Source organism: Lynx canadensis, chromosome A3 (genome assembly GCF_007474595.2).
Source record: "Lynx canadensis isolate LIC74 chromosome A3, mLynCan4.pri.v2, whole genome shotgun sequence".
NCBI classification, from domain to species: domain Eukaryota; kingdom Metazoa; phylum Chordata; class Mammalia; order Carnivora; family Felidae; genus Lynx; species Lynx canadensis.
In genome coordinates this window covers 118,279,948-118,294,160 of record NC_044305.1, presented here as the reverse complement: position 1 = coordinate 118,294,160, position 14,213 = coordinate 118,279,948, and the positions used below count along the sequence as shown (strand labels likewise).

The window sequence follows — 14,213 nt, the reverse complement described above, 5'->3', positions numbered from 1 at the left end:
TAACCCGGGAGAGCTTCGCGGAGGAGGTGAGGCTTGAACGGATTAGGCAAGCTGGGCGGCGGGATGGCTGTTCGGGCGGGGGAGAGTGAGGCCCTTGCCAAGGTTTGCGGGCGGCGTGCGCTAAGGGAGCGTAGTGCTCCGGGGAACGGTGCGGAACGTTAGAACCAAAGGGTCTGCACTAGCCCTCGGCGCCGCGTCTCCACCCACGCCGCGCCGAGGGCCAGAGCACCCTCCCCCAGACTCCCCGCGGAAGGCCCAGGCCAAAGCCCACGAGTGAGGGTGGGGGTCCTTTCTCCCTCCAACCTCCCCTAGAGGAGTGGGGCCTCAGCTCCTTCCTAAGGTCGTGGGGTGCAAACTGAGATAGCAAGAGGGGGAAGCCACCAGCCAAGGTCACCTTGTAGGTTCTTGTTAGAGCGGGGTGGAACTCAAGCCCAGCCCGCCTGGGTCAGGGCCCTGGCACGTCCCTCTTGGCGCCGTCGGTTTTCAAAACTCTGAATCGGGCCTGGGGCTTCCCCATTTCTGAGACCCCCCCCCCCCCCGCCCCCCGGAAGTAGGATGAGGAGAGGCCACCGCGCACTCCAGGGCTGGGATGCTGTAGTCTCACCCGAAGCAGCCGGGGCAGGCAAGCTCGAGAATGGGGAGAAACAGCGGACCCCTGGGCGGGGAAGGGGCTTCTTCTAGCCGTGCCTCAGCAGATGACGACAACAGGGGACCTAACAACAATGGCTTCCTCTGGGGGATTTCCCTTCCTGGGCAGTCCACAGTGCGCAGACAGCAGTCCCGGGTTCCCGAGAGGGGGCGCAGACGCCGGCACACGCCCGCCCCGCCACAGGGCAGGGAGCGAGCAGGCGGCGGGGAAAGAAGCGTGGGAGCAGGTGGATTACAGGGCTGCCCTCTGCCGCGCGGCTCCCTAGGTGTTGGGCCTTGGAACGTGCCGCCTCCAGAAACCGAGGGCACCAGCGGGGAGAACACCAACAGTTGCCTGTGCTTGGAAATTTATGCAAGAAAAGCCTGGCAGCGAAAGAGACTGCTTGCACCTGTTTCTCAAAGAGCCACCAAGTGGCCCTATGAAAATCTTTGCAAAGGGTCCTCTTGAATGCCAGGTCTGAGAAAGGCATTCTACACCTGGTTAGGAGCTACGAAAATTATGCAGGAGTTAGAAGGGCAGCTTAGGGCTGGCTGTAAGGAACTGAAATCTTGTAAGAACTATTCATTCAACATTTACTGAACACTTACTTCTTGCCATGTACTTTGTTAGGATAACTGAGGAGTCCTGGTGAACAAGATAGGTGCATTTCCTCCCCCTCCTGGTTTTAACGTGATTGCAAGAGATTTCTATTCTGCAGTCTTTGGTTACTGATTTACCCACATGTTCTTAATGTCTGTCCTGTCCTGCCTCAGGTATCAATTTTCTCTAAGGAGATTCCTTAGGCCACTTTGAGTCCCAAAGGGCTGAAGGAGACAGGAACCCCTGGAACTTCCCAGGAGGATAGGTCAGTGGTAGAGCAGAGGGTTGGGAGAACGGGTCAGAAGGCGGCTTCAGGGAACCCAGCCTGGACCAGTTCATACTGAGAGAGAAAGAGAGCAAAGTCCAGCCCTGAAGCCAGGATTTAGGCTGGGCTTGAGATCTCAGACGAGATTTGGAATCCAAGCACGCAGGCAAGGGGTTAATTAACACTTGAAAGGTCCAAGCCAGGCTGAAAGGTATGGGCAGAGGTAAAGAGGGCATCCAAATTCTGCTCAGGTGCTACCTCCAGGAAGCCTTTCGGGCTTCCCCACCAGGCTGAGTTATGTGCTGTTTTCTGGTGCTCTCAAGGGCTGCTGTGCTTCTGTGCTGGCAGCACTCAGCACATTGAAACAAAACGATTTGCTCGTCCGTCTCCTCACTAGAATACAAGCTCCCTAAAGGCAGGAATTATCTTTCTCATCACGGTGTCCCAAGCGCCCCCTAGTGGCTGACACACAGTCCTTGATAAAGCCATCCCAGGAAAAAGGAGCTGGTTGTTGGGAGTGGAAGAAAGCTGGAGAAAGCAGGATTTTAGTTGAAGATAGACAGGATGAACGAGGGCTGCAGCTTAAATGTCACCTCCTCCGGGGGGACTTTCCTGACCCCCAGCCTAGGTTAGTTCTCATGTTACACATTCTCACTGCACACTTCGTTTTCTTCCTCAGCATTTATCAGACTGTAATTACATCTTTATTTGGGAATTGTTTCTTCACTTGGCTTCCAGCGTACCCTAATCTGGTTTTTCTCCTATGTCACTGGCTGTTTATTTTCAGTCTCCTTTGCTTGTTCCTCATCTTCTCAACCCTTTAATGCTGGAGTGGTCCAGGACTTGGTCACCCTCTTCTCTTTCTACACTCCCATAGAGATATCTAGTCTCAAGCCTTAAAAATACTATCTAGAAACCACAAAAAGCAATGGTTGTTGAAGCTCAATGGTAGGTAGATGGGGGATCACTGTGCCATTCTTTTTTCTTTTTTTTTTTGAAATTTTCTATTTCAAAGAACTTAAAAAGGGGGCGCCTGGGTGTCTCGGTTGAGCGTCAGACTTCAGCTCAGGTCATGATCTCGCCATTCCCGGGTTCAAGCCCCATGTCTGGCTCTGCGCTGACAGCTCAGGGCCTGGAGCCTGTTTTGGATTCTGTATCTCCCTCTCTGTCTCTGCCCCTCCCCTACTCGTGCTCTGTCTCTGTCTCTCTCTGTCTCTCAAAAATAAGGAAACATTAAAAAGTTTTTTAATTAAAAGACCTTAAAAAAATAAAATGGCATCTATACGATGATCCCCAGATCTCTCATTGAACTTCAAACTCAATACCCAATGTCAACTTGACCTTACCTCCTTAACATCTAATAGGCATCTCCAGTTTCATTGGTCTAAAACCAAATTCCTGATTGTCACCCCATCCCAAACCTTTTCTTTCAGCTGTCCTCCCATGTCTGAACATGGTGGCTCTGTCCTTTCATTTGCTTAGGCCAGAAACCTTAGAATCACCGTTGATGCCTCTATTTTCACCCCACATCCAATCTGTCAGCAAATCCTGCACCCACCCTGGTCCAAACCACCATCATCTATCTTCTTGATTATTGCAGTAGCCTCTTTGGTTGTCTTCCTTTTTCCACCTTTATTGCCCTACAATCTAGTCTCAATCCAGTGACTAGGCACCTAGGCCAGATCCATCACCTCCTCACGTCACTCAGTACCAGCCAAAGGTTTTCCAATTGCCTACAAAGCCCTATAGGCCCCTTGTCTCATTTCATATCACTCCCACCTCCCTCCCCAGCCACTGTGGCGTTCACGCAGGTCCTACAATATACCAGGCATTCTTCCACCTCAGGACCTTTGCATTTCCTCATCTATATGTAATGCAACCTGTCAGATGTCTTTATGACCCACCTGAGGACCTGCTTAAGGTCTTGATTCAAATATCACCTTTACCACCTCTCTCTGCTTATCCATTTAAAAACTGCAATCTTGGGGTGCCTGAGTGGCTCAGTCGGTTAAGTGCCTGACTTCGGCTCAGGTCATGATCTCACAGTTCATGAGTTCAAGCCCCGCATCAGCTCTCTGCTGTCAGTGTAAAGCCTGCTTCAGATCCTCTGCCCCCTTTCCCTTCCCCCACCTATGCTCTCTCTCTCTCAAAAATAAAATAAACATTAAAAAGAAAAGATTTTATTTTTAAGTAATCTCTACACCCAACATGAGGCTCGAACCTACAACCCCAAGATCAAGAGTTGCCTGCTCCACCGACTGAGCCAGGCAGGCACCGCTGAATTATAGTGTTTTAATCAGACTGCTTTCCACCTAGCCCTTAGGGATGAACTCATTTTATGGAGGTAATAGTTTTTATTAGAAATACTGAAGGAGAAGAAGTGAGACAGGTAATTTTAGAGTTCTGACTCTTTAGGGAGCCCTGGCAGGGATATTTTGGATAGTGAGAGGGCAGCATGAGGGTACTGTGTAGGGAAACAAGGAAATGGGGTTCTAAGAGGCTGAGAGAAGGATATAGAAAGGGGATAGAATGACAATTTGCAAATCTTCCTAGAGGAAGGATCTTGAGTTTTCCCTTCTTCCCAGAAACAAAATGAAAACCAGCTTCTCTCTTTACAAAACTGGGAGGTGATCAGATGGAAAGGATGATGATGATGGTGGTGACAATGACAATGACAACACAGCACTTACCATGTGCCAAGCACTGTTCAAATTAAATATTTAGTCCTCCTAACAACCCTAAGAGGTACACACTACTATCAAAGTTGTAGAGGTGAGGTGGCTGTGCTCTGTCAGTCTGCCCTTAGGTCTGCAGTCTGGGCACAGAGGACAGGGGTATGCAGCAGCCTCTCTGGCTGGAAGCCCTCCACCTCCCACCCCAGGCTGTCTGCCCCAGGGACGACAGGCAAACAAACTGGGCCAATGATGTTTCTGGGCACATGAAGTGAGCAAGCCTCCAACTGGAGGGAGGTAAAGAAGGACATTACCTGACATCATGAAAGGAGGTGAATGTCAACTACAACTTTGATCTCTCTCTAGACCTCAGTTTTAAAGTGAGAAGGGAGCTGGTGTGTATAAGGAGCAGTCACAGCACAGACACTTAACTTAGAAGACTTAGGTTAGGTCTGGACCTTACTGGTTGACTCTGAGCAAGTCAATCCTTCTCTCTGGGCCACACTTCCCTCAATTACAAAATGAAGGCATTAGATGGGAGTTAAGACTCGAGGTCTTTTCCAGCTCAAAAACTATACAATTCTAGAACCTAGTGGCTGGGTATGACAAATGATGATCTCTCTCTCCCACTGCATATGCTCAAGAGCATGATATTTTGGGTATAAATATGCCAATGTCTGCTGTCTGTCTGTATATGGGTATTCCAGCTATATGACTAAAACTTTAGCTGTTTGTGGGTAAATAAGGGATGGTTCTTGGTTTTCTCCAGGAGAGACCAAATGGCTCTGTGAGATAGTAAACTATAAGATCAGTGACTTAAGGCAAATGATTCTAGAAAAGGTTTAGTTTGAAATCATTCTTTAGCATAGTTATTTTTTTGTTTTTGTTTTTTCTGTTCTTTTTACAGCAAGTCTAATTTGGTTTTGACATCAACCCTGTGGAGGCACAGGTTTTAACAGAAGAGGGAAAAGAATCTCAGAGATTAAGTGACTTGTTCAAGATCACACGGCTCACTGGAGCCAGAGCCAAAACCAAGGTCTAAGGCTTCTGATTCTGGGATTGTGTGTTCTTCCTGGTACTGTGCTGGGTGTTAGAAGAGACCATGTGCAGAGAAAAAGAGCCACAAGGGGTCTGTTTCTAGGTGAAGGCAAAGTGAAGAGGCGAAGGATGCCAGGCTGACTTACCTGCTTTATTCCCATTTCTGCAGCCTGCTGGCTGCAGTGTCTTTTCATTCAGAGGAGAGGCTCAGAAGACTTAAAGATAATGGCTATTTCAAGAGCCAGCAAACTATGATTAGAACTAATTAGAATGTCAGAGGGCAATGATAAGAAGTAATAACATTCTGGAGCCTCTGGCAAGATCTGGAAGATATTTACTAACTCTTCTCAGAACCTAATTTGCCCTCTTTCTCCGGGCTCACTTCTACTATGGAGCAGGGATGTGATCACAGCACCTCTCATGGTTGCTGTGAGAATCAAAAGATATTATTAGGTTAAAGTACCTCTAAAAAGACACACAACATTTATTATTCATTCAACCTACCGACATTCATTGAGCACCTACAATATCCCAGGAACTGTGTTAGAAACTGGAGGAAGACTAAGACAAACAAGGACCTCAGAATCACCAATCCTATCTCCCCTGCTGCCTTATTTTTCTTAATTCCTTATGTCTCTTCTTGTCCAGGATCATATGAGGAAAAGAGGCACTGAGTCTTCCAATTCCCCAGCTAAGTGCTTCTGCCCTAGGGAATTCTTGCTATGGCTCAACCTCTAGGCCGACATTGCACCAGCAGAGGGCTCCCCCTACTGTAGCTCATCCAACAAATCATTAACTCACTTGCTGTGAACCAGGCATGGCTCTAGGTGCTGGGGAGACAACGGTGAACAAACATAAGGTCCCTGCCTTCATAGAGTTGTATTTGTTGTATTTTGTACTAGGGAAGGCAGACCTTAAACAAATGAACACACAAATAAACATACATTCACAAATCATGGTGAAGGTATTATGAGGTAGGGAGAGAGAAGTGGAACTCAATTTAGAAGGCCTGAGGATGGCATGCCTGGGTGGCTCAGTCAGTTAAATGTCCGACTGTTGATCTCAGCTCAGGTCTTGATCTCAAGAGTTGTGAGTTTAGGCCCAACCAGTTCTGCAATAGGCATGAAGCCTACTTTAAAAAAAAAAGGGGGTGGGGGGTGGGGGGTGTCTGGGTGGCTCAGTCGGTTAAGTGTCCGACTTCAGCTCAGGTCATGATCTCACAGTTTGTGAGTTCGAGCCCCACGTCGGGCTCTGTGCTGACAGCTCGGAGCCTGGAGCCTGCTTCAGATTCTGTGTCTCCCTCTCTCTCTGCCCCTCCCCTGCTCATGCTCTGTCTCTCTCCGTCTCAAAAATAAATAAAAATATTAAAAAAAAAAAAAAAAAAAACCTATCTGAGGATACATGAAGCTGAGATCCTAGAAGGATGAGAACTCAGCTAGCAAATAGCCGGAGGAGGAATCCTCCAGGCAGACTTAGGCCCTTGATGTGGGAAGGAACATGGTGCCTTCAAAGAAATGACAGAAAAGCAGTGCAGCAGAGACCAGAGCAGGCACAACAGTGATGCTTAACAGTGCTTAACAGAGCTAGAGTAAGAGGTGGGGGCCAGACCACGCGGGGCCTGGAAAGTAAGTGCTCTGCACTTCTGGTGCCTTCTCCTGTCTCCCCAGTGTAAAGAAACAGCCTGGGTTGGTCTGCTAGTCCTGACAACCATGATGGTGATGAAAGGCTGGAAGTTAGGTAGGGAAATGTATCGTAGTACGAACCACCAAAAAAAAAAAAAAAAAAAAAAAGAAAATTGTCAGCCTCAGCTCCTTTGCTTTAGGTGATTAACCTATAAACTCCTCTTACCCAGAATCTATCAACTGGGTAACTGGGTGGTTGATGCCAAAGATTTTCATCCCCACCCCATACTCTGATCACAGATCCACAGAAATAAATTTGTTAATTCACTGGTCATTGTGCCTATAGCATATGGACTCCTTAGTTGACTCGGATGGCTCACATCTCTTGGGATGGATACTGATTTACCACTTAAAACCTAGAAGAGGATGTAAATGTGCACAGAAGACCGTATAAAGGGAAGAGAGTGATAAAAAGCCACATGAGGTATAACAGAGAAATATTATTGAAATAACAAAGCTCTTTCAATCACATGTAATGGAAGCCATTGAGTGCTCCTCTGTAAAGAACACCAAAATTAAGAAGTCGTAAATTGTAAGTGGTGGAAAGACTGCCTCCTATAGGAGATCACAGGAAGTGAAGTCAGGTGGAGATTGGTGCTCTCAAGCCCTGCCTGTGGGGATGTAAATTGGTACCTGTGGTACCTTTCTGGGAAGAAAGTTGGCAACAAGGACTAAGAGTCTCAAAAAATTTTGCTTTGACCTATTAATTTCCCTTCCAGGAATCCACCTCAAAGGAGCAGGGAAGAGATTTATTTGAAGATTTATAGATAAGAATTTTCATTATAAGGTTTTTACACTAGCAAATGGCTAGGAACAACTTAAGTATCCAAGCTGGATTATACAAATACATTATGGCACATCCTCATGATATAATAGTATTTATAAATGAAGTTTTTGAAGAACAGTAGTGACTTTTGGAAATGTTCAAGCTATCGTTTTAAGGGAACGTGCAAATTAGTAATTACAATATAGTAATTGCTTTGACAGAGCAAGGTGGGAACAACTGGGGGAATGAAGGAAGGATTCCCAGGAATACCGACCTTCAAGTGGGTCTTAAAGGATGTGTAGGAGTTTCCACGTAGAAGGGAAAGAAAGGACGAAGTGGAGGCCCCTAAATTCTGCCAAAAAAGACTGGGAAGTGAATACACCTCTTGAGAAAGGATTGCAGGAGCCATACCTCTCACACAGCCACAGCGAGCAAGCCCATCATTTTAACCGAGTCGTTAAGCCGATCAGGACTGGTGATCCGCTCCCACGGGAGAAAGGATGGCCCTGGAGGCCACGCCCACCGGAAGAACTGGGGGGGCGTCGCGGCCCGCGGGGCTGATCCCTACGCCCAGGCTTCCTTGTGAGTGAAATAAGTCCCAGCCTCCACGCAGCCTCACCTTCCAGATTTTCCGGCGGCGCCAAAAAGCGACCCGGAAGGTTGGCGCGGCGCACAAGCGCGGTTGCCCACTGGACTTCGGCGGTGTGAAGTTTCACACCCGGATGGAGGTTGTGCGAGGCCTCCCCAGCCGAGGAGGGCGACTCTGAGGTAGAAGTAGAGCGCCAGGCCGGGTGCGGAGTCCACACAGAGCCAGAGGGCTCTGGGAACCAGAGCATTCATTACCTTCCGAGCCTGTGGCCTTGGCTGCCTCCCACCCTCTGGGGCCCTGCTCCCTGGTCCCTGTCTGGTCGGCCCCCGCAGCTACTCCTTTCTCTTGGGTCTTCATCCCTGGAGTCACCCCTGTGTTCTCCCCGCTGCCCGCGCTCCGAGGTTTGAGAGGGGAGGCTAGGGAGAAGAAGGCCTCTGGCCTAGCTGCAGCAGCGTCCTCCGGCCTGGCTTTTGGGACACCTGACTTCTCAGGTGGCTCAGGCTTTGGTCTGAATTGTTTCTCTCTTGGGAATTGTGCATCTCCCCGATTCCAGACCCAGCCTGCACGACGACTGGGCTGCCGTGGTCTTTCCAACGCCGCAGTGAGCTTGGACAGGGCGTCTCTTCCGGGACTAGTCGTTCTGGACAAAATCCGCTTCTTCCCGTGGTTTGGGCCTTCCCTTGCTTACACCTCTCCGCGACGCGGGGTGTGTCTGGAGGGCTGTGTCGCTGAAGGGAAAGGGCTGTGGCTGGGAAATGTTAGGAGCCGTTTCCTCTTTAAAACTTGAATTTGGATGTCCTTTCTGGTCACCTGCACTCTCCTGCTAGTCACAGAGCCCGCTCACTGTTGTCTTGCGCTTGTCCCTTTGTAGTCATTTTACTTGACTGGCCAATGAAGGCATTGGGTTTCCTGTCACTAGGAGTCTCACTTCTCCGTGGCCTCCCCTGTGGCAGTTCTCACAAATGCATCTCCTCTGACCCAGATCATGGCTCATTTGGATGAAGCGGCCCACCGGCTGTCCAAAAGTGGCACAACCCTCTATGCGGTGCTGGAGCTTAAGAAGGGCGCCTCACCCGAAGACATCAAAAAGGCCTACAGGTTTAGACTTCAGCCTCTTTCTAAGCCCTGGGATTTCCCCCCCTTAAACCCTTCTCTTTCTACCTTGCTTTCTGACCCATTTTTAAACCCTCGAGCCCTCACTTTGGGTCAGACAGGGCCATCATCCATTTCATTGTGGCGTGGGACAGAATTTAGACCTGGGTTGCTTGCCTCCATCCTTGGCACCACATCTCATGCATTCTTTCTTCACATCCAAAGGCCTGTCCCTGTCGTTCATCCTGCCCTCCTTCCCCAGCCATTCCCTAGCCATCCTCTCCCTCCTTTTGCATATTGCCTGGGTAGGAACCTGGCCTTGAAGTATCATCCAGATAAGAATCCAGGGGACGCTCAAGCAACAGAAATATTCAAAGAGATCAACACAGCCCACTCCATACTGAGTGACCCCAAGAAGCGGAAAATCTACGACCGGCATGGCTCGTTGGGAATATATATATATGATCACTTTGGCGAAGAAGGCGTCACTTACTATTTTACACTGAATAGTTGTTGGTTCAAGGTATACAATTCTTCTAGTCCTTTAAGAATAAGGAAGGGGGCGCCTGGGTGGCTCAGTTGGTTAAGCGTCCGACTTCAGCTCAGGTCACGATCTTACAGTCTGTGAGTTCGAGCCCCGCGTCGGGCTCTGTGCTGACAGCTCAGAGCCTGGAGCCTGTTTCGGATTCTGTGTCTCCCTCTCTCTCTGCCCCTTCCCCACTCATGCTCTGTCTCTCTCTGTCTCAAAAATAAATAAAAACATTAAAAAAAAAAAAGAATAAGGAAGGAGGGTGACCCTCCTCTTCTTGGAGAGCTAAGCCTCCTCTCCTAGGACAAATGCTTCTGCTCTCTCTTATTTTCTGGGTGCTGGGGGGATTCAGGGAGGGGAATTGGAATGGAAATCTAAAAGAACTGCTGGGTCAAGGCCATTCTTTCCCACCTTTCAGACACTTGTCCTCCTGTGTGCTCTGCTCACCTGTTGCTGTTGCTGCTGCTGTTGCTGCTTTTGCTGTGGAACACTTAAGCCACCATCTGAGGACGTTGCTAGAAGATATCAGCAGAATGTCCAGAATCAGCCTCCCAGGTCAGGTGAGGACCATAGACAGGGCCTGAGGTAAGAACTGGATTAGGAATGAAAGAATAGTTGGGAGTGAAACCGTGAACCCCTAATATGGGAGACTCAGGTCAGTATTGAGGCAAAGTGAAGAAAGAGAAGGGGATACACCCGGTTTCTGAGGGGCTTTTGCCACCGACTGACAATTTGAATGTAATATCGGCCTCTCATGACTGTTAGGCTAAGGAACTGGGAGTCGGGGGGAGTTAAGGTAAGGAATGGGTGGGAGAGTGCCTAGAAAAGGCAATAGTTGGAGACAAGCTAGAGGATGAAGTTTACTGCCTTTACTCTAAAGGAAGATGACGTGCCAGATTATCCCCGCCCCAAGCAGTTAACTTTGTGTGGCTTGACTGAAGTTTACTGTAGTGCCACCTAGTGATGCTGATGAGTAACTGCAAAGTGATGCTTTTCTTACCCCGGGACTAAAAATTGTTATTAATTGTTGATATATGTGTTTTTCAAATTCCACCATAGGAAACAAAAGAAATTTTAGAAGAGAGGACGATGATAATGAATTTCATGGCTAAAAGATTAAGAGGAATGAGGTACATATGAAAACTGAAATGCAGCCAGAATCAAGGGATAAGAAAAGAAACATAGACTAACTTCTGATGAGTCATTAGTAGAAAGTTTATATTTTATACTGTGGATTTCATGTGTTTATATCCTTACCCACAGAGGGCTTGCTTTAAATTCTGGATCATCATTCCTTCTTGTTAGTAAGATGCCAACTTCTTTTGCCCCCAGGTGCTGACCCAGTGAGGGTGCCTTCTGCCACCCAATCCACTGGACACACCGAAGAGAAGAGCAAGTAGCCCTGTCCTGACATTGACCCTGATTTGCCCCTCTTCTTATAAGAATCCAAACTTCAGAAGCATTGATGGCATCTATCCTAGTGACGATGCCACCTCTGTCCTTGATGGTATCACTGACCCTGGCAATACAGGGTCACCCAGCCACTCTTCTTTTTAGCTCCAGTCCCAATTTTAATCTGTTTAGAGAGCAGCCTTTCCGTCCCTACCCTTATGAGGTCTCAGGCAGTGGTGACAGACTTTTCCCCAGCATTCTTTTTCCTGTGCCTTCCTTGGGATTTGAGCCAATTTCAGCCGGTAGGGTCCCTTAGCTGCTTGCAATATCTCCACCAAGATCCTGATAACTGAGCAGGGTGGATCCTTTCCCAGAGCTACTATAGCAGCTAACCTCCTTTGTTGCACCTCTGCACCAAGAACTCTAACCATCAGCCTCATTCCTATGCCAGCACACCTTTCTGGGGCTGGTCTCACGTTCTTCTGGTGCCCATGCACTTGTCGTTGTCAGCCTTATTCCATGCCACCATGAATCAACCCGGGCAAAGTATGAATGCATTTGAGATGTAGGGGTAGTTCTCCCACCTTTGGATTCTCCCTGGACTACACCACAGCACAGCATGCCTTAGCATGGGTCCTATGAGTTAGCTGAAGCTCACATATCAGTGCCTGCTTCCCTTCATTCTTTTTACCATCTTGTGCAGGCTGATCCTCATATATTTTGTTCTTAAAACAGGGGCGTGAAACATGTGATAGGGAGAAGATTATACTTTTCCAGACCCTTTTACCACGCATGCCTCTTCACACTGCCTGTTTGGTATACTCTCCACATCATTTATTTTCCTGTCCACCCAAGGTCAAAGCTAGTAACTCCTCAAACCTCTCTCCTGACTGGGAGAAGGGGTAAAGAATGTCAATAAATAAAAGAGCTTTTGTCCAATCCCAGTGCATCTGTTGGGCCTAAGAAAGACTAATTGTGCCTGGGATCGAGCAAAAGGCCCGGGGAGAAAAAGACAGAGGGCCAGTGCTCACATCTGAGACCAGCCTGCCTTGGAGAGGAGGAGGCCAGGACAACTGTAGAGTTGGGGCAGAGACTTCCCGGAGGCTTGTGATTATGATTTTGTCAGTGCTCTAAAATTTCCCCAGAGACCAATTCCCCTGGTACCCAAAATAGGTTCCTGGCACTCAGGTCCCTTCTGCTCAGCTCAACTTCTCTCGATTTCCTAACAAATTTAAAGTCCTTGGAGTGGCTCCAGTGATGTGTTCATGGACCAAATTCCCACACTTTTTCAGAGGCACGCTCATGAGGTCGTTCCAGGCCCTGGTGCGACTGCCAGCTCTAGCCTCCTTAGCTTTTTTTTTTTTTCCTAGGGTGGTATAAGAAGGTTCTGGGCAAGAACAACAATGGACCAGAAGTGTTGGACCAGAGCCTTTCTCTCTAGTCACCGATGCCCCTGTTCTGATTTATAGGGATCAGCAGAAGAAGGTAAAGGTCACTGGCTATGCCTTGGAGGCAGAAACTTTCACTGACTGTAGGTCTGGTGAGATCTTTCCTGCCACCCTGAGTCATGTATGGCTCCTCTCATCCAGGCCAGTTTATATTGTGTATCACTGCCATGGAAGAAGAGCCCAAGGCAGAGCATGGGGGTCAGGGGCTCATAGGAGCCTTCTGAGTGTGAGTGCCTGGCACCTTTGCAGACCCACCTTTCACCATAAACAGTGAAGCTCACCCCTGCTCTTGCTTAAGGGAGTCACCCATTCCCGAGTGAGTCAGGGTCACTCACTTGGTGACAGCTGTGGCTCGCCTTACATGAGCTAAATTGGGAGTTGGAATGTCATGCAGATGCCCCTTGTTCCCTACCCCCATGTTAAAATTAATCTCCTCTCTGGGAAGTAAGGGACAAACAGTGCTGCCCATAGAGGGAACAAGAGTCATTTGGGGAACAAAAGAAATTTCCAGGGACAGAGTCATTCAGGGAGGGAGGGATAGATAAAGCTACATGTGTCTGGCTGGGTTACAGAGCAAAGAATAGAGAGGTGTCTGAAAACAGCTATCTGAGGACGAGGTGAATTGTTGGAGGAGGGGACAGGAGAGATAGCAGAGCTATTTCAAGAGTGAGCAGTAGAAGGGAACAAGAATCCACGGACGGTCTAAGCGAGGAAGGGTCCAGAGGCAGTGAGGGAAGGCCAGGACCAGGGCCGAGGCCAGGGCAGGCACGATCGCTGAGGGGATGAACTTCACAGTGGGTTTCAAGCCGCTGCTAGGGGATGCACACAGCATGGACAACCTGGAGAAGCAGCTCATCTGCCCCATCTGCCTGGAGATGTTCTCCAAACCAGTGGTGATCCTGCCCTGCCAGCACAACCTGTGCCGCAAGTGTGCCAACGACGTCTTCCAGGTGGGCCAGGGATGGGGAGGGGGGAGGGCAGGGCCAGGTGACGCAGTGCGGATTGCGGGGAGACTTGTCATCAGGTCAGAGCTGAGACCCCAGAAGGGGATGGGCAGAGTGCTCCGTGAGGTGGGTGCTGGCTGTCCTGGTCGAAGAGCAGAAGATTCGGGGTCCTAGTAGATCACAATGTAAGCATGAGTCAGCAGTGGCTCTGCAGGCTGGCTGACAGCCTATGTGTGCACAGACCGCGGCTGGAATGCCGGCATCTGCAGAGGAGAGAAGACCCCCATAGAAACTACAAACTGGGAGGGAGGTGATCCTACACCAGGCTGTGTAATAGTCTGTGCTAGACTCTGCACTCCAGTTTGGAGTTTCAGATTTTGAGAATGGTAGGGAAGATTTGGAGAAAATATCACTGAGATAATGAAACATTAAAAAATAAGCCCTGTGAGAAAAGCTCAGGTTGAAACTATTTGTATTTGAGACAAAGCTCAGCACATCCTCTTTTGGGGCAGAGTTAGTGGGCAGGAGATTGGGAATTCTCCCCAACTAAAAGTTCACACCAGTGCCC

General features: G+C 48.8%; 2 protein-coding genes across 4 annotated transcripts in view; both read left to right on the top strand.

The window, feature by feature from the left end:
- The first annotated feature begins 9,225 nt into the window (after nucleotides 1-9,225).
- Nucleotides 9,226-10,973, top strand: DNAJC5G (DnaJ heat shock protein family (Hsp40) member C5 gamma). The gene is made up of 4 exons (XM_030311820.1): nucleotides 9,226-9,338; nucleotides 9,606-9,855; nucleotides 10,280-10,421; nucleotides 10,921-10,973. The coding sequence occupies exons 1-4, from the start codon at nucleotides 9,226-9,228 to the stop codon at nucleotides 10,971-10,973; spliced, it is 558 nt and encodes a 185-aa protein (XP_030167680.1).
- A 2,195-nt stretch (nucleotides 10,974-13,168) lies between these two features.
- The window catches only part of TRIM54 (tripartite motif containing 54), a 30,586-nt gene continuing 29,541 nt past the window's right edge, over nucleotides 13,169-14,213 (top strand). For 2 of the 3 annotated variants that reach the window (XM_030311431.1, XM_030311430.1), the window contains exon 1: nucleotides 13,169-13,651. In XM_030311431.1, coding sequence (XP_030167291.1) covers nucleotides 13,484-13,651 — 168 coding nt within the window. In that variant the 5' untranslated portion in view covers nucleotides 13,169-13,483. The remainder of the gene's footprint in view (nucleotides 13,652-14,213) is intronic. The other variant, XM_030311432.1, reaches the window with a different exon arrangement.